The 27,313-nt window shown below is 46.0% G+C and overlaps 1 protein-coding gene across 1 annotated transcript; it reads right to left on the minus strand.

The window, feature by feature from the left end:
• Positions 1–423: 423 nt before the first annotated feature.
• On the minus strand, positions 424–26,575 carry LOC132832469 (zinc-binding protein A33-like). The gene is made up of 6 exons (XM_060850499.1): positions 26,135–26,575; positions 20,078–20,173; positions 15,082–15,315; positions 8,186–8,208; positions 7,961–8,082; positions 424–2,538 (listed from the first exon to the last, which is right to left on the minus strand). The coding sequence occupies exons 1-6, from the start codon at positions 26,549–26,551 to the stop codon at positions 2,000–2,002; spliced, it is 1,431 nt and encodes a 476-aa protein (XP_060706482.1). The 5' UTR covers positions 26,552–26,575; the 3' UTR covers positions 424–1,999.
• Between the last annotated feature and the right edge of the window lie 738 nt (positions 26,576–27,313).

Consider the following 27,313-nt stretch of genomic DNA (forward strand, 5'->3'; position numbering starts at 1 on the left):
GTAGTCCTGGACCTTGGAATGTGCCAGTCTGCAACACTCAGTCAGGGTCAACTCCTTCAGCTGGAAGATCAACAGGTTTCAGACCACCCAGAGAGCGTCCTTCACCGAGTTGATGATCCTCCAGGCACAGTTGATGTTCGTCTCGGTGTGTGTCCCGGGGAACAGACCGTAGAGCACGGAGTCCCGTGTCACAGTGCTGCTCGGGACGAACCTCGACAAACACCACTGCATTCCTCTCCAGACTTCCTCTGCATAGGCACATTCCAGAAGGAGGCGTGTGCTTCCGAATTGGCATCTTTGCTGCTGGGTAATGATCAGTACGGCTTGTGTGACAAACAGGATGGTGTCGTTTTACCTGAATCACGTTCACCTTGTGGTTGACAAAAGGAGAAAACAGAGTAAAAACGACAACCCCAATCAGCTTTTCAACCGTACCTTTAATAGAGAAGCAAACATCTCCAGGCACTTTACAGAACAGGATTAGTCACTGACCTGCGAACACAGTCACTTCATACGCGTTTACATTGAAGTAAAGGACTCTGAATTAAATGGGCAACAGATAAAGGAGGTGACTGACTGAAACACAACAGTCCTGTGCTCTTAATTACTGTGAGAATTTGACATCCCTTTTCTGGCTCTCCTGCATCTTTCTGTGCCATGTGCCCTTAAAAATGGGTTGATTACTCAGCAACAGGAGCAGCTTAATGGCCCATTCATTCGTTAGTCAAAAATGGTGAGCAGGCAGCAGATTTGGGAACTCCTTCCCTTCTCCCACCAGAGTGAGTGACAGCACTTACAAGTGAGTGGGGTGGTGGTGAGCTGACCAGCCCTTGTATTTAATGTGACCCTTACCCCATCAAAAACACACCCAGCATGGGTGAGATGTAAAATTCATCTCGTGGCATGGTCAGTTACAGTGTCCTACAGCCTTCAGATTGAGTCCAATTTGTTCGTGTTTTATTAATTCATGGGACATGGATGTCACAGGCCAGGCCAACATTTATTGTCCACTCCCAGTTACCTCCGAGAAAGCGGGGAGGGGGGTAAGCTGCCTCCTTGAATTGCTGGAGTTACACCCATGCTACCATGCGGGAGCCAGTTCCAGGATTCTGACCCACTGACAGTAAAGGCACGACGATGTATTTCCAGGTCAGGATGGTGGGAGGGGCACTTGCAGGTTCCCAGGTATCTGCTGCCCTTCTCCTGCGACACAGCAGTGGTGGTGAGGTTAGAAGGAGCTGTCTAAGGAGCCTTGGTGACCTTCTGCAGTGCAGCTTGTAGATGGTGCACACTGCTGCGACTGAACACTGATTGCGGGAGGGAGGAAATGTTTCTCAATGGGGTGCCAATCCAGCAGGCTGCTTTGTTCTGCGTGTCGTCAAAATCCTTGCGTGTCCTAGTCTGCTGGGCATGTGCGTTGATGACATCAACTCAGTGAGGACAGTGGGACCACAGGGAACAGCAGGACTGACCATCCTGAGAGTTAAAGATGGAGAAGACCATGGAGGAACGCGTGGTGAAGAACGCTGTGTCAATTAGGATCAATATCAGGTCCAGAGAGAGAAATAGAGGGAAAGATGTACTGGACTGAGAATAAGGGAGAGAAGATGCAGAATACATTTTCGTATGACAAGGTTTCAACTTTAGAAAACTCCAGGGTGACTCAGTCTGCAGACTGGCATGGCATTAAGCAAGATGGATCCATGTGATAGGCACAAGTTTAAACTGCTTGTCAGGGCGAGGGGACGGGGGGGGGGGTGGTGGGTAGTGGGGGAGGGATTAATGTGGATAACTAGCAAGTGCTGACAAATAATGGAGAGGCTGGGGCAGGGTGAGGCAGACACCAGGAGGCAGTGGGTCGACTGGCAAATTCCAGAGACTCCCAACAGGCTGAGGCCCCGACCTGTTGGATTTCCCGGGAGGTTTGTGCGTCACGTTTCCCCAAACCAACGTTCGAGCTCTAGCGAGGTGTGCCCCGTTCCCCCTTCCCCCGATCCCGTTACAGTTTCACGTGGCACAGTTTGAGGGGCTCGGAGTTCCTGGTGTTTAACCAGGGGTTGAAGAAGGGGAACAGTTTGCCGTTGAAGGTGTCGGTGAAAGTGTAGAGGTGGGTCATGCTGTCGGCATTGTAAAAGGAGATTTGCCCTCCCTCGTAATCCAGGTAGACCCCTACCTTCTTGGGCTTGGCGCCCAGTTTGAGGAGGGTGGAGGGAGCAGTCAGGGCCCCGTAGGTGTGCTCTCGCCTCTGACATATGGTCCAATAGCCAACCGAGGGCATCAGCGTGATCTGGCCCTTCCTTTGGGCATTCTCCCGGGCCAAGCCCAAGTCCCAGTCGGTCTTGTTGGCCACCGCCACCTCCCAGTAGTGCCGGCCGGAGCTGAAGCCCTGGCTGCTCAGCACGCAGGTGCAGGGCTCAAACCTCTCCCTGTTGTTCGGTAGGTTTCTCCTCTCAGCGCCGGCGTGGACCGCGGTCAGGTCCTCGGACAGCAGGAGCCTGGCCTGCGCTGTGCCGGGATCCAGGGTGAGCGGTGCTGGCACTTTGTTCGTGAAAATAACAAGAAGGTTAGAAACGCGCGACACGGGAACAATCAAAATCAGACACCATCAAGAGAAGAACTGTCAACTGTTGTAACGACATGGTGTCTCAGTGATCAGCGCTGCTGCCTCACAGCGCCAGGGACCTGGGTTCAATTCCCACCTCATGGTGTTTGCATATTCTCCCAGAGTCTGCGTGGGTTTCTGCTGGACGCTCTGGTTTCTTCCCACAGGCTAAACATGTGCGGGTTCAGTGAACTGGCCATGCTAAATTGTCCCATAGTATTCAGGAATGTGTAGGTTAGGTACATTAGTCAGGGTAAGTATAGGGGAATGGACAATGAGTTTGGGTGGGATACTTTTCAGAGGGTCAGTGTGGACTTGTTGGGCCAAAGGGCCTGTTTCCACACTGTAGGGATTCTATAAAATCCAGACAGGGAAACCAACTGGTTGGCAAGTTTAGATTTCACGGAATACATGGAGAACTAGCCAGAACTGGCTCAAAGGTAGAAGACAGAGGGTGGTGGTGGAGGGTTGTTTTTCAGACTGGAGGCCTGTGACCAGTGAGTGCCACAAGGATCAGTGCTGGGTCCTCTACTTTTCATCATTTTTATAAATGATTTAGATGTGAGCATAAGAGGTACAGTTAGTAAGTTTGCAGATGACACCAAAATTGGAGGTGTAGTGGACAGTGAAGAGGGTTACCTCAGATTACAACAGGATTTTGACCATCAGAGGCTGAGGGGTGACCTTATAGAAGTTTACAAAATTATGAGGGGCATAGATAGGGTAGAGTGGCAAAGTCTTTTCCCTGGGGTCAGGGAGTTCAGAACTAGAGGGCATAGGTTTAGGGTGAGAGGGGAAAGACATAAAAGAGACCTAAGGGGCAACATTTTCACGCAGTGGTACCTGAATGGAATGAGCTGCCAGAGGATGTGGTGGAGGCTGGTACAATTGGAACATTTAAGAGGCATTTGGATGGGTATATGAATAGAAAGGGTTTGGAGGGATATGGGCCGGGTGTTGGCATGCAGGACTAGATTGAGTTGGGATATCTGGTTGGCATGGACGAGTTGGATCAAAGGGTCAGTTTCCATGCTGTACATCTCTATGACTCTATAACAGAAACATCTTTCAAATAGAATCCTTACAGTGTGGGAACAGGCCCTTCGGCCCGACAAATCCACATCGATCCTCCGAAGAGTATCCGACCCAAATCCATTCCTCTACCCCTGACTAATGCACCTAACCTACATATCCCTGAACACTATGGGGCAATTTCACATGGTGACTCCACCCTAACCCACACATCTTTGGACTGTGGGAGGAAACCAGAACAAACCCACGCAGGGACGGAGAGAATGTGAGTCGAACCCAGGTTCCTGGTGCTGCGAGACTGCAGTGCTAACCACTGAGCCACCGTACAGGACAGGACAAAACATGCAGCTTGCTGCCATAGGGAGTGTTTGGAATGGAGACTGTCCGCATTTCAGGGGAAGCTGGATAATTGAATGAGGAAATATCAATGGAGGGTCACACCGGGAGGGGGTATTAACGTCCTTGACATAAGCATTACCCCTTTCGGGCTTTGCTTATTACTGGTTCCCTGGCCACAAGGAGGTTTTTCCTGATGAAGGAGTATTGAATACAATTATTTCTGCCATTGGTATCTTTGCTGAGTCCCTGCACAACATGGGTGATGTGAGGGAAAATAAGCACTATCGCGGGGGAGAAGAAAGATTAAAAAAAAAGAAAAATATAACCAGGAGATCTGGAATCTCCTCAGTTCAGGAGACTGACTCTGAGCTTGCTGGCCACTGCCAGTGAACTGTGAGGGCAGTTCCTGTGATGGTGACTCTCTTGGCTGTGAAAGAAAAACACAGCGTGGACTGACATAAACATTGAGACAGAGAGGGAGATTTTATACAAGTGTCCGAGATTATGTCAGGTTCAGACATTATGGACAAGGAAAGGAAATCTCCTCGTCAGCTCATGGCGCAAGCACTGGAGGGACACAGGAACATTCATGGGGACATGGGTATCTCTGGCTAGGCCAGCATTCATTATCCATCACTGTGGCTGTGAAGTCACATCTCAGCCAGGTAAGGATGGCAGTTTCTTTCCCTCGGAGACAGTCATGAACTAATGTTGCTTTTACCAATCATCAAAATTGGCTTCATGGTCATCATTTGGTTCATAAGTTCAAATATTTTTTCATGAATTCAAATTCCACCATCTGCCATTCCCCAGAACGTTATCTGGATCTCTGGTTAACAGTCCAGGGATAATAGTACGAGGTCACTGTCTCCCCCATTTGGTGTTTATATGTCAGTCCATGAGGTGTTTTACATTCCACGACAGCCCATTCCTAACCCTTCCCAGTGTGGCTCCCCATTCCTTCCCCACTTCCGAACAGAAACACTAAAAGCCAGTTCTACAGGGTGTGCAGGAACAGAGGAACCTGGCAGCTCATGTGTACAGCTCTTTGTTGTTGGCAGGATGTGTAAAGATACCATTGGGAGCAGCACTAGGGCCATTCATCCCCTCTAGACTGCTCCACCATTCAGTCAGGTCAGGTCAGGCTGATCTGACGACCCTACATTCCCACCTACTCCCATGCCCAACCCACCTCGTTCATCAACAATCTGTCTGTCTCTGCCTTAAAAAGATTCAAGAGCTCTGCTTCCTCGTTCTTTCAAGGGAACGGTCTCCAAAGACACACATTCTCTTCATCCCTGCCTTAAATAGGACACACAGAGAGAGAACCAGAGGCTACAAAGCTTGGGAGATGTTGGCCATCAGAAGAAACAAGTACAAAAGCAGGGGGTGTTTTCCTGGACCTTGGTCAAGCTCTGATTAGGCCTCAGCTCCAGCTTACCCCACTTTAGAAAAGATGTCCTTTAGAGTGGGCACGCTGAGATTTCCCAGAATAACTCCAGCCACAAGGCTGGGGTGGAGAAGCTAAACTTGTTCTCTATGCGGCACAAGCACTCGTGGGCAGATGTGATACAAGCCTCCAACATTATGCTCAGTTAGGATAATGTGGGCAAGGACAATAGTCTTCCCATCTGCTCATAGTACAAGCACGAGAGGGACATGTAAAGTTTTGGATAGATGGTGCAACATCTTTCTAATGCAGCAAGTGGTAATGCCCTGAACGTGGTTCCTCACAAGGTCAGTGCGAACTGAAACAATCCCTGGCTTTGGAAGGAACCTGGTTTGGTTGTTTGAATGAAGTAAACTTTGGAGGCACACACGGATAAAGGGGAGAAATCGGACTAACTGAATACTTTACAGAGGGCCATCATTGACTCAATGCAACACGTAGCCCACCTTCCTGGCTGAATTTGACTCTAATTCTTCTATTAGAAAAACATCTGCACACAACACACAGCTCCCCAATGTGACACATTCCCCCTCTCGTTCAGTTACTAATAAGCCTCTTGTTAGAAAATGACACTCCTTCCACAAAACAGGCAATTTTTTTACTTTTTAATTCCATTTCTCTATTTCTGCAGATGGAATTGATTGACCCCTTCTTAAGGAAAACCCAGTAAAATTTGCAAATGAAGCAAACTGGTCCAACTTGTATAGTACAAGTTAGAATAGTACAACCAGCAAGTTCATTTCTAATTACACTATTACTTTTGGTTTTAAACTATGTTTTTTCTCCTCTGAGTTTGCTCAAATAGTATAGACCCCTCGTGCCTTCAGTATCCACAGAGAAAGAGTGGTTTTCTGACAGCATTGTGCCATAGTGGTTTGTGCTGCTCCCTCACAGCACCAGGGACCCAGGCTCAACTCCAGTCTCGAGCAAGTGTCTGCACATCCTCCCTACATCTGCATGGGCTCTCTCTGGATGCTCTGGCTTCTTCCCACAGTCCTAAGATGTGCAGGTTAGGCAGATTGATCATAGTGTGCAGGTATGTGCAGGCGAGGTGGATTAGCCACAGGATATACAGGGTTCGGGGAGTGGGTTTGGGAGGGATGCTCTTCAGACAGTTGGTGTTGACTCAATAGGCCAAAAGGCCTGCTTCCACAATGCATGGACTCTCTGATTCTATGAATGAGTCTGTGAGTGAATAAGAGGCTCTGTATGTGTGAGAGAGTGAATGTGAGTGAACCCTGAGACTGGGAGTGAACTGGATATGTACACACCTTCCTTGTCAAGACACCATTGTAGAAAAACCCAGGGTAAAAGGCAGCTTGTTTCTGATCCCCACTTCCATATGAATTCCACCCAGAGTGCGTGTTCCATGATAACATCAGATGTGGATGCAAAAATAGTCTCAGTTAAACTAATTCCTTTGCTCAACTCAGGTCCTCACCAATCGCCCTGCTGATCAAGATTAAAGGCACAAGTTTCTCTCCCTCTCTGTCTCCTTCTTAAGTGAAAGAGTAAAATAGATTTTATTGATTAGCTTTGCTGGCTTGGCATTTTCGAATGGTTATGTTTATGAATTGGTCATTTTCGATAATGATCAAATTATTGCATTCACATTGATATTTTTTTCAACTCATATTTACTGTTGTGTCAAACCCTTCCTTTCAGTAACTTGCTCATCGGCACCTTCAGTGAGATATAGTTTGAAATGTAGTTCCTCTCATGTGAAGGTTGGATTTTCCCTTGACATTTGACTTGCATACATCAGAACATTTAACAAGAATTCCAATTCAAAAGCCAAACTCACACTTACATGAGAGGAGAGTGAAGATTGCTTGATAAATGGACTGCAATTGGTAGAGGCATTGCCATGGAGAATGCACCAGTTATGGCGATTGACAGTTAACTGCCAGATTTCGATAAATTTTAAACCAGGAAGGTTGGCTCTGATTGGTCAAGATATTGCCCTGTGAAATGAATGGGCAAATGGCTGTCCCCTATTTTGTTGAGTAGAAACGGACGCGCTGTGGGTACATCTCTTTCTGTGTGTTAAGAAGAGCCCTGTGCATTAATTTATACTGCCTCCAGTAAACACAAAAGCACCACTGTGAGCCTGACTGACAATTCTAAATCGATTTTCAGCATAATTCCCCATTTTTAAGGATATTCCAGAAAATTCTGCCCAATTGCAGAATCACATCTAGAATTGGACTCTGTGTTGTGAGTTTTGAAATCATGGGCTGATTGGGTCTGTTCAATACCTTGCATGTTTGGTGAACAGCCACACAGACTGCCATTTGATATGATCTGCCTGTCTTTGGTATATATAGTCTACATACCAGCCATCACACTGGCACTGAGTTCCACATACCATATTATGAATTAGTGTGATAGCAGAACAAGATGTTTATCTATTGGTTTGACTGGGAAAGTAAAAGGATTGCAATAAATCCATTTGTATTTACCAGAAAGAGATAATTGCGGTAAATCTATCAATTTTTACCGGAGAGAGAATTATAACCAACCCATACGCCGCTTACCAGGTGAGAGGATTTGGAACATTTCTTTCCAGACAGTATATTGCAGGGGTCCCTTGAATATTCCCAATTCCAGGCCTTTGCTTACCACACTCGCTTCTGTTTTTTGTCCCATTTCCTGGAATCTGAGAAAATGGATTAGCAACATGTTTGCTTGAAATATTAACTAAAATAGTTAAAATTAAATACACCAATGGTGAATATGTAAGTTATATAATGTACACTCACCGCTTTCTTAATCCTTTGAATTCCTGTGTACAATTAAAAAGAACACAACGGTTAATAATGAGGAAAGCATTCTCATTGTTGATAACCTGCATTGATCTTTTCAGTCAAACAAATCTTAGGGAGGCAATGGTCAATTGTTCCAGGCATTGCCTGGTATTGTATACAGACCAGAATAAGCTTGTCATTATTTGGGACCTCTCAGAAGGTCAAGACATTTTACAGTCAAACATGTGCATAGTATGGAACCAAATTCACCGTTGTAATGTGCGAAATGTGGCATTGAATCTGTGCACTGTCATATCCCACACTTAACAGAATGGTAGGGGGTGGGTGTCTCAGACACAGTCACATAGATGGGTTAACTCCAGGAAGGGTAAGAGAGGTAGGCACCTAGGGCAGGAGTCTTTTGTGGATATACCTATTTCAAACAGGTTTGCTGTTTTGGAAAATATAAGGGGCGATGGATTCTCAGGGGAACGTAGCACGAACAGCCAAGTTTCTGGTGTAGAGACCGGCTCGAATGCAATGAGGGGTACGTCGGCTTCCAAGAGATCAATTGTGCCAGGGGACTGTCTAGTTAAAGGTACAGATAGTTGTTTCTGTGGTCAGCAGAAAAAAAGCAGAATGGTGTGTTGTTTCCCTGGTGCCAGGATCAAGGATGTCTCAGAGAGGGTGCAGAATGTTCTCATGGGGGAGAGGGGCCAGCAAGAGGTCATTGTCCACATTGGAACCAATGACATTGGAAGGGAAAAGGTTGAAACTCTGAAGGGAGATTACAGAGAATTAGGCAGAAATTTAAAAAGGAGGTCCTCAAGGGTAGTAATATCTGGATTACTCCCAGTGCTACGAGCGAGTGAGGGCAGGAATAGGAGGATAGAACAGATGAATGCATGGCTGAGGAGCTGGTGTATGGGAGAAGGATTCACATTTTTTGGATCATTGGAATCTCTTTTGGGGGAGAAGTGACCTGTACAAGAAGGACGGATTGCACCTAAATTGGAAGGGGACCAATATACCGGCAGGGAAATTTGCTAGAGCTGCTCAGGAGGATTTAAACCAGTAAGGTGGGGGTGGTGGGACCCAGGGAGATAGTGAGGAAAGAGATCAATCTGAGACTGGTACAGTAGAGAACAGAAGTGAGTCAAACAGTCGACAAAGACAAGGTAGGACTAATAAATTAAACTGCATTTATTTCAATGCAAGGAGCCTAACAGGGAAGGCAGATGAACTCAGGGCATGGTTAGGAACATGGGACTGAGATATCAGAGCAACTACAGATTCATGGCTCAGGGATGGGCAGGACTGGCAGCTTAATGTTCCAGGATACAAATGCTACAGGAAGGATAGGAAGGGAGGCAAGAGAGGAGGTGGAGTGGCATTTTTGATCAGGGATAGCATTACAGCTGTGCTGAGGGAGGATATTCCCAGAAATACATCCAGGGAAGTTATTTGGGTGGAATTGAGGAATAAGAAAGGGATGATCACCTTACTGGGAGATTGTAATATAGACCCCCCCCAATAGTCAGAGGGAAATTGAGCAACAAACTTGTGAGGAGGTCTCAGCTATCTTGAAGAATAATACGGTGGTTATGGTTGGGGATTTTAACTTTCCAAACATAGACTGGGACTGCCATAGTGTTAAGGGTTCAGATGGAGAGGAATTTGTTAAGTGCGTACTAGAAAATGTTCTGATTCAGTATGTGGATGTACCTACTAGAGAAGGTGCAAACCCTGACCTACTCTTGGGAAATAAGGCAGGGCAGGTGACTGAGGTGTCAGTGGGAGAGCACTTTGGGGCCAGCGACCATAATTCTATTAAATTTAAAGTCATGATGGTAAAGAATAGATCAGATCTAAAAGTTGAGGTTTGAAATTGGAGAAAGGCCAATTTGGATGGTATTAGGTAAGGACTTTCGAAAGCTGATTTGAGGCAGATGTTCGCAGGTCAAGGGACGGCTGGAAAATGGGAAGCCTTCAGAAATGAGATAACGAGAAATTAGAGAAAGTATATTGCTGTCAGGGTGAAAGGGAAGGCTGGTAGATATAGGGAATGCTGGATGACTAAAGAAATTGAGGGTTTGGTTAAGAAAAAGAAGGAAGCATATGTCAGGGATAGACAGGATAGATCGAGTGAATCCTTAGAAGAGTATAAAGGCAGTAGGAGTATACTGAAGAGGGAAACCGGGAGGGCAAAAAGGGGACATGAGATAGCTTTGGCAATTCGAATTAAGGAGCATCCAAAATGTTTTTACAAATACATTAAGGACAAAAGGGGAATGAGGGAGAGAATAGGGCCCTCAAAGATCAGCAAGGCAGTCTTTGTGTGGAGCCGCAGAAAATGGAGGAGATACTAAATGAGTATTTTGCATCAGTATTTACTATGGAAAAGGATATGGATGATATAGAATGAAGGGAAATAGATGGTGACACATTGCAAAATGTCCATATTACAGAGGAGGAAGTGCTGGATGTCTTGAAATGCAGAGAGGTGGTTACATCTCCAGGACCTGATCAGGTGTAGCCTAGATCTCTGTGGGAAGCTAGAGAAATGATTGCTGGGCCTCTTGGTGAGATATTTGTATCATTGATAGTCACAGGTGAGGTGTCAGAAAACGAGAGGTTGGCTATCGTGGTGCCACTGTTTAAGAAAAGTGATAAGGACTAGCCAGGGAACTATAGACCGGTGAGCCTGACCTTGGTGGTGGGCAAGTTGTTGGAGGGAATCCTGAGGGACAGGATGTGCATGCATTTGGAAAGGCAAGGACTGATTGAGGATAGTCAACATGATTTTGTGCATGAGAAATCATATTTCACAAACTTGATTGAGTTTTTTGAAGATGTAACAAAGAGGATTGATGAGGGCAGAGCGGTAGATGTGATCTATATGGACTTCAGTAAGGCGTTCGACAAGCTTCCCCATGGGACACTGGTTAGGAAGGTTAGATTTCACGGAATACAGGGAGAACTAGCCATTTTGGTACAGAACTGGCTCAAAGGTAGAAGACATAGGGTGGTGGTGGAGGGTTGTTTTTCAGACTGGAGGCCTGTAACCAGTGGATTGCAACAAGGATCGGTGATGGGTCCTCTACTTTTTGTTATTTACATAAATGATTTGGATGCGAGCATAAGAGGGACAGTTAGTAAGTGCACAGATGACACTAAAATTGGAAGTGTAGTGGACAGCGAAGAAGGTTACCTCAGGATCTGGACCAGATGGTCAATGGGCTGAGAAGTGGCAGATGGAGTTTAATTCAGATAAATGTGAGGTGCTGCATTTTGGGAAAGCAAACCTTAGCAGGACTTATACACTTAATGATAAGGTCCTAGGGAGTGTTGCTGAACAAAGACCTTGGAGTACAGGTTCATAGCTCCTTGAAAGTGAAGTCGCAGGTAGATAGGATAGTGAAAAAGGCATTTGGTATGCTTTCCTTTATTGGTCAGAGTATTGAGTACAGGAGTTGGGAGGTCATGTTGCGGCTGTCCAGGACATGCGTAAGGCCACTGTTGGAATATTGTGTGCAATTCTAGTCTCCTTCCTATTGGAAAGATGTTGTGAAACTTGAAAAGGTTCAGAAAAGATTTACAAGGATGTTGCCAGGGTTGGAGGATTTGAGCTATAGGGAGAGGCTGAACAGGCTGTTTTCCCTGGAGCGTCGGAGGTTGAGGGGTGACCTTATAGGGGTTTACAGAATTATGAGGGGCATGGATAGGGTAAATAGACAAAGTATTTTCCTTGGGGTCGGGGAGTCCAGAATTAGACGGCTTAGGTTTAGGGTGAGAGGGGAAAAATATAAGTGAGACCTAAGGGCCAACTTTTTCATGCAGAGGGTGGTACGTGTATGGAATGAGCTGCCAGAGGAAGTGGTGCAGGCTGGTACAATTGCAACATTTAAACGGCATCTGGATGGGTAAATGAATAGGAAGGGTTTGGAGGGATATGGGCTGGGTGCTGGCAGGTGGGACTAGATGGAGTCGGAGTATCTGGTCGGCATGAACAGATTGGACTGAAGGGTCTGTTTCCATTCTGCACACCTCTATGACTCTATCTCATACATCAGCTTCCAGGGGAAAGCAAGTTTCAAGTTTGATATCACTGTGGGAGAGTTCTGAAGGAGAGTCATGTTGGACTTCAAATTAACATTTGAAGCAACAGATGCTAAAGGACCTGTTGAATATCTCCACCATGTTCTGGTTTTTGCAGTATCTGCAGTGACTCACTTTTACCCTGGTACAGGTCTCCCCCTACTATTCTGAAAGTGGAGCGTTCCTGTGAAATCTTTCATAAGCTGAAATGGCGTAAAGTGAAGAAGCATTAATTTATATGGAAAAAATTTCACCTTTCTTCGTAAAAGCGAAAACCTTCCAGATTTCTTTCGGTTAGCAAAAACAGGCGCTAATGTTGAATCAAATGTGCATAAAGCAACTTTAAAAAAATGGGGAAGGCCTGTATTTGCTGTTCTTAATCAGAATATTACTGTTTGACACGCATTCATTCAATTTGTCATTTGTCAACATCAGTCACATCCCGAACTACATCTCTACTTGCTAAAACAAAGCTCAAATATCCAGAAAAGTTGTTTGTGTCAGGAATGCGACACAATGCAGGTACAGGACACTTGTAAAAGGTGGCTCCAGATCAGCAACAACAGAGTGTTATTTGAACAGAGAAGGGCTGCAGAATGCTGCAACGCCAAGGGACTTGTGCAGGAAACACAAAATGTGAGGACACAGGTACAGCAGGTAATCAGGAATGCTCGTGGAATGTTGGCCCTTATTTGAAGGGGTTGGAGGATAACAGTAGGGAAATCCTAATGCAACTGTGCAAAGTGCCGGTGAGACCACATCTGAAATCTGTGGACAATTTTGGTCCACTTATTTAAGGAAAGATATTATTTCATGGGTACAGTTCAGACAAGGTTCACCAGGATGATCCCTGGTATGGAGGGACTGTTCTTCTGAGGAAAGGCTCAACAGATTGGGACGCTACTCACTGGAGTTTAGGAGAATGGGAGGTGATCTCTTTGAAACAGATAGGATTCTTAAAAGGGCTTGGCAGGGTAAAGGATGTTTCCTCTCACAAGGCAGTCTCGAACGAGACAGCATAGTTTCAGAATAAAGGGGGGGGCAATTTAGGACTGAGAAGAGGTGGGATTTCTTGTCTCAGTGCGGTGAGAGTCTTTAAACACCTTGTCACAGAAAGCCGTGGGAGCAAGATCCTTGTGTATATTTAAGGCGGAGATAAATAGATTCTTGATCAGTGGCAAATCAAGAGTTAGAGGGAAAGATGTACAGAATGTCAGATCAGCCATGATCCTATAATGGAGAACCAGGCTTGAACAGCTGAATGGTCAACTCCGATTTCATTGGATCTTGTGGCCCTAACAATTATTTATATACACACAGAACACTTTCCAGGGAATGAAACATCCCAGTGTTCGCTTTGGCATCACAAAACACAGTGTGACACTGAGCCACACAGGAGCAAAAGCTTAGACAACAGGTATGTTTTAATAACTTAGGGCAGAAGGAAGAGAGTGAGGGAATGACACAGAGGGGTTTAAGGAAGGAAATTTGAGAGTTTGAGGCCTAGGGGACTGGACATTTTGTTAAAAGGGTAGTTTGGCGAGGTTGGGACTGTTCTCCTTGGAGAGATGAAGGCTAAATGGAGAAGACATTGAAGACATGAGGGGCAACTCTTTGAAACAGCGACTGTGTGGAACGAACTCCAGCAGAAAGTGGTGGATGTGGGTACAGTTACAATGTTTAAAAGAGATTTGGATAAGTAGACGAATAGGAAAGGTTTGGAGGGCAATGGGCCAAGTGCAGGCAGGTGGGACGAGTTTAGTTTGAGATTACGGTAGGCATGGGCCAGTTTCTGTGCTCTATGACTCTCCGTAAGTATTCAAAGTCATGAGAGGTATGGACAGAGGGAGAAATTGTTCCCAATTCAGAAAAAGATTGAGAACAAGAGGACAGAGATTTCAAGTGATTTGCAAAATTGCTGTGAGAAAATACAGAGTGGTCCATGTCTATAATGCATTGCATTGTTGGAGATGGGTTCACAAGGATATTTGATGATTAGTTTGAAACAATGAGCAATGGTATGGGAGAAGAGAAAAACAAGAAATTGGCAGTAAGTGAGTTGTCATTTGGAGAGCCAGTACAGACTCGAGAGGCCAAATGGCCTTCACCTGTGTGGTAACACTGCAGTGATTCTGCAAACTGATGGCACCATCTCCAGTGGTGGAGCTGGAGAATCAGAGCTCAAGAGGCCAGAATTAGAAGAGTACAGATCCCTCTGAGAGTTGAGAGGTCGAGGTAGATTGCAGAGTTAGGGAAGGGGCAAGGATAAGGATCTTCCATCACAACCAGTGAGAAATGAAGCAAACTGCTCGAAACCGGTTCCAATTCTCCAGAATTTCCATCCATCTCCCCACCTGAAGGACAGAATGAAATATCACTCACGGTTAGACTCAGTGGTTAGCACTGCTGCTTCACAGCACCAGGGACCCAGGTTCGATTCCAGCCTCAGGAGACTGTCTGTGTGGAGTTTGCACTTTCTCCCTGTGTCTGTGTGAATTTCCTCCCACCATCCAAAGATGTGCAGGTTAGGTGAATTGGCCATGCTAGATTGCCCTAGTGTTTAGAGATGTGTAGGTTAGGGGCATCAGTTAGGGGTAAATGTAGATTAATAGGGTAGGAAGGGTTACTCTTCAGAGGGTCAGTGAGGACTTGTTGGGCCAAAGGGCTTACAGGTTTTCACACTGTAGGGTTTCTATGGTTGATAATGGTGGACCAGCAATGGGTAAGAAAGGGAGTAATGCCAGGTTAAGATCTTGTTAAATTCCAGGCTGTTTTTCTTCATAGTTACAGTATATTGGGAGCCCTGTACCCACCTTGAGAAACAGGCAGTCAGCTTGCTGAGTGATTCTGGCTCGGAGCTGGGAAAGATCATGCTCGGTGACTGACCAGACCGTCTCAATCGCAGTCAGATTCTCCTCCATCGTTTGCAGGCACTGCTCCTTCTCTCGCTCGAGCTCGTCACTTAAACGCTGCTCCTTCTCCACGAGGAATTGGTGCATCTTCGAGAATTCCGAGGAGAGGTGATGCAAGAGCTCCCCAGAGGTTTCCTGTGGAAGAGATACAGGATCGTTCTTCCATCAGCCCTAGCTCCTGGTCAAAACCACACTGCATGGCTGAACGTACCGTACATTCAGTGACAGTCCAAAGGAAACAATGAGTCAGGGAATGAAGTATGGAAAAGATTGGAAATGTGATTGTGAATGAAATATCCATCTGACTTTTGCAATGGAAAACTGAATACATTATTCCAAATTTAAGTGTCCTGTAAATGGGAATTTTGTTCCTTTATTGATAAGAACAAAGAAAATTTACAGCCCAGGAACAGGCCCTTCAGCCCTCCAAGCCTGAGCCAATCCAAATGTACTGTCTAAACCTGTCGGTCAATTCCTAAGCATCTGTATCCCTCTGCTCCCCACCTACTCATGTATCTGTCTAGACACATCTTAAATGAATCTACTGTGCCTGCCTCTACCACCTCTGCTGGCAACGCATTCCAAACGCCCACCACCCTCTGTGTGAAGTACTTGCCACGTGTATCCCCCTTAAACTTTCCTCCTCTCACCTTGAAAGCGTGACCTCTTGTTATCGAATCCTTCACCCTGGGAAAAAGCTTGTCACTATCCACCCTGTCTATACCCTTCATAATTTTATAAACCTCAATCAGGTCCCTCCTCAATCTCCTTTTTTCTAATGAAAATAAACCTAACCTACTCAACCTTTCTTCATAGCTAGCACCTTCCATACCAGGCAACATCCTCGTAAACCTTCTCTGCACCCTCTCCAAAGCGTCCATATCCTTTTGGTAATGTGGCGACCAGAACTTTACACAGTATTCTAAATGTGGCTGAACCAATGTCTACTACAATGTTAACATGACCTGCCAGTTCTTATACTCAATACCCCGTCCAATGAACGCAAGCATACTATACGCCTTCTTGACCAGTGTGTCCACCTGTGCAGCAACCTTCAGGGTACAATGGACCTGCACTCCCAGATCTCTCTGCTCATCAATTTTTCCCAAGGCTCTTCCATTCTTTGTATAATTCGCTCTAGAATTAATATTGCCAAATGCATCACCTTACATTTGTCTGGATTGAAAACCATCTGCCACTTTTCCACCCAACTCTCCAGTCTATCTATATTCTCCTGTATTCTCTGATAGTCCCTTATGCTTTCTGCTACTCCACCAATCCTTGTGTCATCTACAAACTTGCTGATCATACCAACAGTGCCCTCTTCCAGATCATTTATGTAGATTACAAACAACAGCGACCCCAACACTGACCCCTGTGGAACACCACTGGTCACCTTTCTCCATTTCGAGAAACTCCCTTCAACTACTACTCTCTGTCTGCTGTTGCTCAACCAGTTTCTTAACCACCTAGCTAGAACACCCTGCACACCATGTGACTTCATTTTCTCCATCAGTCTACCATGGGGAACCTGATCAAACGCCTTACTTAAGTCCATGTATATGACATCAACAGCCCTTCCTTCATCTCTCAACTTAGTCACTCCCTGGTAAGGCATGATCTCCCCGTCACAAAACCATGTTGCCTATCACTGATAAGCCCATTCTTTTTTAAGTATAAATAGATCTTATCCCTCAGTACCTTCTCCAGCAACTTTCCCACCACTGTCAGGCTCACTGGTCTGCAGTTACTCTGAATATCCCTACTACCCTTCTTGTGCAGGAGGACAACATGAGCAACCTTCCAGTCCTCTGGCACCTCACCTGTATTTAAGGATGCCACAAAGATATCTGTCAGGGTCCCAGCTATTTCCTCCCTCGCCTCCCTCAGCAACCTGGGATAGATCCCATCTGGTCCTGGGGACTTGTCCACCTTAAGAACCTCTAGCCTATCCAACACATCTTCCCTACTTATGTCAACGCGATCCAGACTAATCAAACTTCTACTTCTAATCTCAACATTCATCATGTCCCTCTCCTCAGTGAACAGTGATGCAAAGTAATCATTCAGAATCTCACCCATTCTCTCAGGTTCGGCACACAGCCTTCCTTCATTATCCTTTAGTGGACCAATCCTTTCTCTAGTTACCTGCTTGCTTCTTATATAAGAATAAAATGCTTTGGGATTCTCCTTAATTCTGCTCGCTAAAGCTATTTCATGATCCCTTTTAGCATATTTGATTCCTCATTTAAGACTTGTCCTACTCTTCCGAGATTCTTCAGGGCCCGTTCTGTTCTTAGTTGCCTAGACCTTATGTACGCTTCCCTTTCCCTCTAGGCTGGTCGTACAATTTCTCCTGTCATCCACGGTTCACGAATCTTACCCTTCCAATCCTTTGCCTTCAATAGGACATGCCTATCCTGCACTATCTTTGAAAACCTCCCACTTCTGAAATGTGGACTTCTCTTCAAATAGCTGTGTCCAATCCACATTTCCCAGCTCCTGCCTAATTTTGATATAATTGGCCTTGGCCCAGTTTAGTACTCTTCCCTTAGGACCACTCTCTTCTTTATCTATGAGTGTTCTAAAACTTACAGAATTGTGGTCACTGGTCCCAAAGAAATCCCCCACCACAACTTCTACCACCTGTCCTGGCTCGTTCCTCAATACTTGGTCCAATATGGCCCCTCCCCTCATTGGACTATTAACATACTGCTCAAGAAAACTCTCCTGGACACTTCTTACAAATTCTACCCCATCCAGACCCCTGACGTTAAGTGCATCCCAGTCAATGTTGGGAAAATGAATATCTCCCATCACCTATTGCCTCTACATCTTTCCATAATAATTTCCATAGGTGAGGTGAATTGCCCATGCTAAATTGCCCATAGTTTTAGGTGAAGGGGTAAATGTAGGGGAATGGGTCTGGGTGGGTTGCTGTTCGGAGGGTCAGTGTGGACTTGTTGGGCCGAACGGCCTGTTTCCACGCTAAGTAATCTAATCTAATCTGTTTACCTATTTGTTCTTCTACCTCACGCTCACTGTTGGGAGGGCTGTAATACAGCCCAAAATTAACAACACTAAAAGTGGTCACTGGTTAGGCTACTTTTGGAACACTGTATTCACTGCGATAGGAAGGATGTTACTAAACATGAAAGGGTGCAGAAAATATTTACAAGGATGTTGCTGGGGTTGGAAGGTTTGAGCTGCAGGGAGGTGCTGAATAGGCTGTGGCTGTTTTCCCTTGGACATTGAAGGCCGAGGGGTGACCTTTACAGAGGTTTATAAAATCATGAGGGCCATAGATAGGGTAAATAGGCAAGGTGTCTTCCTCCCAGAGTCCAGAACTAGAGGGCATGGTTTTAAAGTGAGAGGGGAAAGATATAAACAGGACCTAAGTGGTGACTTTTTCACACAGAGGGTGGTGTGTGTACTGAATGAGCTGCCAGAGGAAGTGGTGGAGGCTGGTAAAAATACAACCTTTATAAGGCACCTGTATGAATAGGAAGGATTCAGAGGCATATGGACCAAATGCTGGCAAATGGGACAAGATTAACTTAGGATATCTGGTCGGCAATGATGAGTTGGACCAAAGGGTCTATTTTCATACTGTACAATTCTCTGACTTTAATTAATATAGTAACTTCCATTTAATAAGTAACCCAATGCAGGGACATTATAAACAAAGTACGATAACAAACCACAGAAGGCAATGTTCGATTATAGGATCAGAAGTTTGATCAGAGAGTTTTAAGAAATGCTTTAAAGGAGGAAAATGAGGTAAAGATGTGAAGAGGTGTTGTAGGGGAATTACTAGCTTTGGTGCTTAGGCAAGAGAAGGTACAGACATCAATAGAATAAGGTTGGCAGAGCACAGGAGCCAGCATTCGAGATGTGCAGATATCGCTGGAGGTAATAACTGAGATAGTAAGGGCTTTTTAAAAAAATAATTTTAATAACGAAGATAGACCCCTGAATGGGAGGCGAAGTACATCAATGGGAGGAGTAAGCAATCGGAACATTGTGAGCATTAAAACATGGACTGGATAGTTTGAGATGACTCTACTGAGGATAGGATAAGGGTGAGCAGTCAGGAAGATATTGAGGAGGTGTGCATGAAGATTGTTAATGGAATGGACAGTACAAAGACCACTGTACTGATGGAAATAAAGATTTGGAAATTTCAGCAACAAAGGAAAATGAAATTGCAGAGGCGTTGACTACAATTTATGCTCCACCCGGAGGGAAGTGTTTAAATTGATTTTAAATTGAGATATTATAGGATCGGCTCAAAGAATATTCGTGCAAGGTCAAAGAAGAGGCAACACAATGAGCTGAAGTAAGGAATAGGACACATTTTATCAAAGCTTTTCATCTTGCATTGAACAGGACCAATTAAAAGGGAAAGCAGTATTTATGCTGTGTGGGACCTGCCTGGGTTTAAAATTTAAACACCATCCGACTGGAAAGTGTCAATCAGCGTTAATCATTGCATTTTTCATGGCAATGTTGTTACCAATCGGGATATCAATCAATCAGCATTCTCCTTTCAAACGGTATAAATGATAAACCCACCTGGAATTGGTATCCTTGCACATTGTCCTGATGAGTCCAAGATGAAAACTTTTGACAAAATGTTTTTTTCAGCAAGATTACCAGATTTCTATGTTACCAAATGACTATTAGGAGTAAAAAGATGAAATCAGGCTGAATTTGAGGTGTTAAATAGCCATGGTTTTCTGGATATGAAACCAGGAATAAGTTCTATAGCCTGATGAGGAGGATGTACAGTATAATGGATATGTGTGGCTGTTCCATTATCGCCTGTTATCCACTCCCCCAGCAGGAGTTAGAACTCCCCTCTTGCCCAAGAAGGTGATAGTGGAGCTGAACATACCTCCAGCTCAGCAATCTTCTCCTGTTGCTGGGTGATGAGGAGACTCCTCTTCCTCTGTTTCCGTTCTTCCACTGCGAGAAGCTCATTGAACTCATTCTGAAGAAGGTCAAAACGCACACTTAAACAATCTCCACATATATCGAAGGTCAAAATACAGTATGTCCCCAAAGACTGCCCTAATGTGAGGGTTAAGGCAGTCAATGTTAGAGAGCTGCGGGCGCGGATTTACCTTCATTCCATTTCATTCCTCAGCACTGACGACTTCACTCTTAAACACTTTATCTGATTCACTCACATTCTTTCGGTGATGACCACATGTGACTGCAGAGCCACGCCAAAGTGAATAACTGTTGACTGCCTTCTCACACGGCCAGAGAGCTAACTGGTAATCCTGAGGATTAGTTTTACAGAAAAGGATCCAGAGGGGGAAAATCGTGTTTAAAAAGAACAGAAATATTTCAGACTAAGTGTACTGGTCATGCTGGAACTTCATTTGGAGGGAGGTACATGCTATCGGTCACCAGTTGTACTGTGTTTTCTCCTCAGTTGTAATTTGCTCCTGTCCCTGTCTTGCCCCATCAAGGAGGTGCTCGCTCTCATTGGTCAGTGCACTAAGCAATGTAATTGGGAAATCATGTTACAGCCGCACAATGGTAACATTGGTTAGGCCTCCTTTGGAATACTGCACACAATTCTGGTCACCCTTCTAAAGGAAAGATGCTATGAAACTAGAAAAGATACAGAAAAGATTTATAAGGATGTTACTGGGACTGGAGGGTTTGAGTTATAAGCCACAGGAAGTGGTAGATGCAGATACAGTCACAACATTTAAAATCTATTTGGACAAGGACATGAATAGCAAAGGTTTAGGTGCTCTATGACTTTATGGCAGGTTGGAAAGCCGAAACCTTTTTTCCCTGGAGCATTGGATGCCAAGGGGTGACCTTGTTGAGGCTATAAAATCATGGGAGCCAGAGACAAGGTGAATAGCTTTTTTCAAGGATGGTGGAGTCCAAAACTAGAGGGCATAGGTTTAAGGTGAGAGGGGAAAGATTCGAAAGCGAGGTCAACTTTTTCACAGAGAGGGTGTGTGTATGGAAAGAACTGCCAGAGGAAGTGGTCAAGGTGGGTACATTTACAATGTTGAAAAGACATTTGGACATAAACAGGAAAGGTTTAGAGGGATATGCAGGCAAATGAGACTAGTTCAGTTCGGGTTACATGGTCAGCATGTTGGGCCGAAGGGTCTGTTCCTTAACTGAATGATTTTCTGACTCCATATCAATCTCATAAAAAAAACCAAAGTTAATTGAAAAGGCAGCCCACACCACTATTTAATTATCAATTTTCTGACCCACCTCTGGAGCAGGTGTCCAGATCTCCTGGTTCAGAGACAGAGACATTGCCCCTGTACAACAAAAGTCCCTCAATTCCACCAATGGGATGCGAACCTATGTTTTGAGAATATGAGCCTGGGTCCCTGGACTCCTGGTCTAGTAACATCACCACGATACCAGTACCTGCCATACGCACATCACATTGTAAATATCTTCAATATGTATCAATGTGTTCATTGACGTCAACACACACCTCTGAGGCTGGTGGGAATTGAACCCTGGTCTCTTGGCTGAAAGGTAGGGATATTACTCCTGCACCAAGAGTGCGCCTTAACAAGCCTCAGACTGGCACTTTCACCGCAAAGTGGGCAGACCCTTGAAAACTGCTCAGTGTTTCGGTCAGCTGCCAGCGTTTGCAGACTCAGTGGCGCCGGAGATCTTTAGTGGCCATCACTGGGACTGCAGGTGGTCACTCAGTGATGAGAGCAATGCATTCGAGGGGCTGGGGGTAAATAAATGACAAAGGGTCAAATTAGCATGGCAGAGTGTCAGCTAGCCTTGATATTATGGCCCAGGCCATAAGACCAGTACCACAAGCAAACAGAGTGGAGTGGAAATGTCTTTTGTCAAGAAAATTATTTAATTTCCACAGGGAAGGAGAGGGGTGCCATTTGTCAGGGATAATATTCCATCCCTTTCGAAGAACTCGCTCTCTAAAAACTCTCAATGCTCACCTCCCCGTTCCCTGAACAAGTGCCCAACCACCGTCCCTTTGATCACGGATCTGAGGGAGCATCCAATACCAAGAGTTTGGCATCGCCGGTATAGCTGGCACGAGTCCCCTTCTGCCCTTGTCGGCAATGCCTGTAACTTGTTGTGGTAACGCCACCCCCACCCACCTCCACCTTCTTTCCTGTTTTATCACAACATTTGGTGACAAGACGGTCTGCCCACTCTGTTCGGCCTTCTCCTGCTAACCATATTGCAGCAGCAGAGACAGGAATCCACCCTTAATCACACCACAGTTGGGCAGTTAAGGCCTACAAAGAAGCCATGAGGCCAGGCTGGCTAGCGGGCACCTTGTCCTTGCACCATTCAAATGTTATACATCGTGGGAAAGATCTGCATGCACCCCGACCCATTCCACTACCCTATTACCCTCTATTTACCCCTGACTAATGCACCTAACCAAAATACAATGTGGCGATGTGAGGCATCAGAGCTAACCACCGAGTCACTGTGTCACCTCAAACTAGTTCTGTCATGATTAAAACCGAGAGATATGGCCTTTCATCAAACAAAGTTGTTGCTGCTTGTAAAATGAACAAGAATGTGAAGGCATAGATTTAAAGTGATGTGCAAAAAGGGTGAATAATCTTTGCGCTCAGCGAGTAATTGGGGTACGGAATGTACTACCTGGAATTGTAATGGAGGCAGGTTCAAACCAGGCACTCAAGACAGCATTGGAAGATTATATGGATAGAAATAACGTAGGGACATTAGGAACAGGCAGGAGTATGGCACGAGTTAATAAAATCAGTAAACATAAGGGGCCAAATGTCCTCATTCTATGCCATAACAATTCTGTGTTCTTTTCGCTGAGGAATGGGTTGGGGGGAGGGGCGGGGCGGGGCAAGAATGTGCTGTGCTAACCACACATCCTATTTTACGAGGACTTCCCCACACCCACCCCGAGCAAAAATGCCCCAGAGTGGGTGGTGCCAAAAATCCATCCGTCAGAAATCCGTCAGGATGATTAACAATGCTTGGCTTGCCGGCAACATCCAAGTCAGGCAACGAAAGTAAAGTGTCATAGAGCAGGGGAACAGGCCCTTCGGCCCAACTTGTCCATAGATCTCACAATTTTAACTAAGCTCCATTTGCCTGTATTTGGTCCATATCCCTCCATATCTAGCCCATCCATGTACCTGTCCAAACATTTCTGAAATGATGAAATTGTACTTACCACCACTACTGCCTTGGCAGCCCGTTCCAGCCATTCACCGCCCTCTATGTGAAAAAACTTGCCCCTTTGGACCCTTTTGTATCACTCCCCTCTCACCTTAAACCTATGCCCTCTAGTCTTAGATTCCCCTACCTTGGGGAAAAGCTGTCACCCCTCACTCTCTTATGCTACAGGGAAGGAAGCCCCCTCCACTAGCACACTCCCCTCCCCCAGCCTATTGAACATCTCCTTATAACTCAAACTGTCCAGTCCAGGCAGCATCCTTGTAAATCTTTTAATAATATATTTTCTATAATAGGGTGACCCAAACATGCAGTTGATTGTGTATTGATTTTTATTCGTGCTTCAGCAGTGAAACTCCTCCTAACTCCCTTTGTCCCTGTTTCTTCCCTTCCCTCTGACCTGCAACTCTACCCAAACCATCATTCCTCAGTTGGCCCAGTGGTTAGCCCTGCTGCCTCACGGTGTCAGGGACCCGGGTTTGATTCCAGCCTCAGGCAACTGTCAGTGTGGGGTTTGCACATTGTCTGCGTGGTTTCCTCCCACTGTCCAAAGACACGCAGATTAGGTGAATTGGCCATGCTAAATTGCCCCTCATGTTCACCGACATGTCGGTTAGATGCATTAGTCTGGGGAAGTGTAAAGTACTAAGGGAATGGGTCTGGGTGGATACTCTTTGGAGGGTCAGTATGGATTTGTTGGGCCAAATGGTCTATTTTCACACTTTATGGACTCTATGAGTTCTTGGCCAGGCCTCCTCCCAGCCCCAAGTGTTTGTTGCCTAGTCCCACAACAGCAGCAAATTTGATTTGAAGGCAAGGGGTGGGATAGGAGTGACTAAGGACAATGTCAGAGCTCAACCAAATCACTGTACCACCTTACAGTGGGGGGATAGCAGCCAGGGACCCACAGGAACCAAGGCAGAAGATTCAGGTGAGTCAGGCCAAACAGGGAATGCCTCTGGGATAAAGTTTTCCAGTCCTGAAGCACAGTGAGCATTTAGCCAAGAACAAATTTCAATTGTTAATGACCAGTGAAGTGATGGTAGGAGTTTCCTATCACTTATACTATGTCTTTGGAGAGATAGTTAGGGGTAGGATCCCTTTAAATGTTCATCAAATCGTGTGATGCTGAGAGAGGGGTTCCTTGAACTGTTCCCAGTCTCAATAGTGCTGGTGATGTTGGGCTCCCTTTAAATGTTCCAGACCCCTGCAGCACTGATCAGGGAGAGATCCCCTCAGTGTCCCTTTAAATGTTCCAGACCCCTGCAGCACTGATCAGGGAGAGATCCCCTCAGTGTCCCTTTAAATGTTCCAGACCCCTGCAGCACTGATCAGGCAGAGATCCCCTCAGTGTCCCTTTAAATGTTCCAGACCCCTGCAGCACTGATCAGGGAGAGATCCCCTCAGTGTCCCTTTAAATGTTCCAGACCCCTGCAGCTATGGGCCATTTAGCATGGCCAATCCACCCTAGCCTGCACATCTTTAGACCGTCTGAGAAACAGGAGCACCCCGAGGAAACCCACACAGACACAGGGAGAACTTGCAAATTCCACACAGACAGTCGAACCTGGGTCCCTGGCGCTGTTAGGCAGCAGAGCTCATCACTGAGCCCAACATCCTGCCCACAATCTTTCATCCCACAAAAATAATACACACCATCCAGTTTACACTTCACAATCTTTACACCCCACAGAATTTTGCACCCATACTATTTCACACACACGATACTTCCTGCTGTGTTGGGAGTGGAGGGTTGGGGGGGAACGGTCTCTCCCGAATGCTGGTAGGGGTGGAGAGGGAAACTGGAAGGATTCAGCTGTGAAGGTGAAGGAGGGAGACTGACGTTGTCTTCCTTGGACCAGAGATGACTGTGGGGAAGGCGCGGTGCGGGGGTGAGGGAAAATGTCGGCCTTCATTTCCACATATACAACTCTGAAGGGCATAGACAGCAAGAAAAAGAAATCCCCCTCAGGGGACAGTAGGGCCCAGGTTTAAGGTAAGTGGCCTGAAGTTGAAGAAGCTTTCCCCTGTGCCTCGGTACACGTGACAATAAATTCAATTCAAGTGTCTTTATCCTGTCGGGTGGTGCCAATCTGGGACTCACTGCCTCAAAGAGCACTAGAGACAGGAACCCTCACCACATGGAAATAAGCGTTCAGCTAACCAATTGAAATGTCACGGCAAACAGGGCTGGGAAACGGAATAGGAACCTCCTGATGCCTCAACTCGGTGTAAATACAGCACCGTGTGTGTTAGAGAGGCCTTCGGGTTTTTAAGAGTCAAACTCCAATGTTAGTTTGTTTCCTTGATATGCTACTGTACGGAACAGAACTGCGTTTATATATAAAGATTTTTTTAATGAATAAAGCATGATGTGGAAAGTAAGAAAAAAGGAAAATCGGATTTGAACAGACAGCTGGGGTGTATCATCACCGGAAACAGTGTCGTTTTGATTCAGTAACTTTTTGGTTGTTTAATAAGTTTCCCTTAACCGTGAATTTGCATTTCTGTTCCAGTAATCCTTGTTTTTTTGGTTTAAAGAGCGGAATGTTTGATGGGCTGGCATAGACGCAATGGGCCGAATGGCCGCTTTCTGTGCCATTCAGAACCTCGCGGCTCGTATTTTCATTGAGACGCTCGACAGGTCGGGGCGGGGGCGAGGTAGAAATTACATGCAACGAGGGACATGTACATTCTGAGCTCCCAGCTCTGTGTCCCCAGTCACTCACTCTCCCCAGAGTGGGGGGTGTACCTTGTAGAGGGAGGCAGCTTGCTTCAGAGGTAGGAAACTGTGCTGGGAATGTCCGGGATCATCCCTGCAGACCAAACACACCAGCTCACGGTCATCCCGGCAGAAGAGTTTGAGATGTTCCTGGTGCTCGGGACACTGGATCTCCCCACTCGCCTTCAGCTCCTCTTGCTCGCCCAGCCGCTGCAGCTTGTCCACCAGGTTAGCCAGCACCCGGTTCGGCTTGAGCACCCTGTCCGAGCAGAGGATCCGGCACTGCGGACACAGCGGCTCGGAGCCCTCGGGGCCCCAGCACTGACTGATACAGCCGCGGCAGAAGTGATGCTCACACTGCAGCCTGACCGGCTCCGTGAACAGCGACAGGCAGATCGGGCAGGTCAGCTCCTCCACAAGGCTCTGCACCTCCAGACTGGATGCCATGACTGTCCCAGAGCTTCTCCCCGCATTGGATGCAGATCAATGAATAGAATTCCCTCCAAATAAAAAAAATCCCGCCAACAATCGCTTTCACTTCCGCATGTTGTCCCAAATTTTAACCCTGAAGGGTTTGAAATATACAACTTGTCTTTGTTCAAAGATGTTATTTCTCTAGAGCAGGTGGGACTTGAACCTGGGCTAGGAACTGTGTCTCAAAATGGCCCTTAAACTCTTCCTTGTTTTCATGTGAATGGAATTGGCTGAAGATGCTAGAGGCCACTGGAATAGGCCGCATCCACCATCAGGCATGGCAGGATTTGAACCAGGGTCCCCCGAACATTACCTGGTGCCCCAGGTTAACAGACCAGTGATCAAAGTCAGTGAGAAGATTTGTAGCTCGGGTGCTCGTTGTTGTGGTTCTGTTCGCCGAGCTGGGAATTTGTGTTGCAGACGTTTCGTCCCCTGTCTAGGTGACATCCTCAGGCCTTGGGAGCCTTCAAGCACTGAGAATGTCACCTAGACAGGCGACGAAACATCTGCAACACAAATTCCCAGCTCGGCGAACAGAACCACAACGACCAGTGATAATGCCAGTAAACCATTGCCTACCCTCCATGGTGCTGGTGATGTTTGGGACAATGTCTGGAAAGTGTGATTCCATGAGCATGACTGTGTTTAGGCTTTTGCTTGACTGGTCTGTGAGACAGTTCTCCCAATTTTGGCACTGTCCCCCAGATGTACAGAAGGAGCAGTTTGCAGGGTCAA

Source organism: Hemiscyllium ocellatum, chromosome 35, assembly GCF_020745735.1.
Source record: "Hemiscyllium ocellatum isolate sHemOce1 chromosome 35, sHemOce1.pat.X.cur, whole genome shotgun sequence".
Lineage (NCBI taxonomy): Eukaryota > Metazoa > Chordata > Chondrichthyes > Orectolobiformes > Hemiscylliidae > Hemiscyllium > Hemiscyllium ocellatum.

Coding starts and splice junctions, on each gene's coding strand:
- LOC132832469 (XM_060850499.1), bottom strand. CDS start 26,551: ATGGCATCCAGTCTGGAGGTGCAGAGCCTTGTGGAGGAGCTGACCTGC. Junction 15,316..20,077: donor AGAAGATTGCTGAGCTGGAG/GTATGTTCAGCT, acceptor TCTCTTCCACAG/GAAACCTCTGGGGAGCTCTT. Junction 2,539..7,960: donor GTTCCAAATCCTCTCACCTG/GTAAGCGGCGTA, acceptor TCACGAACAAAG/TGCCAGCACCGCTCACCCTG.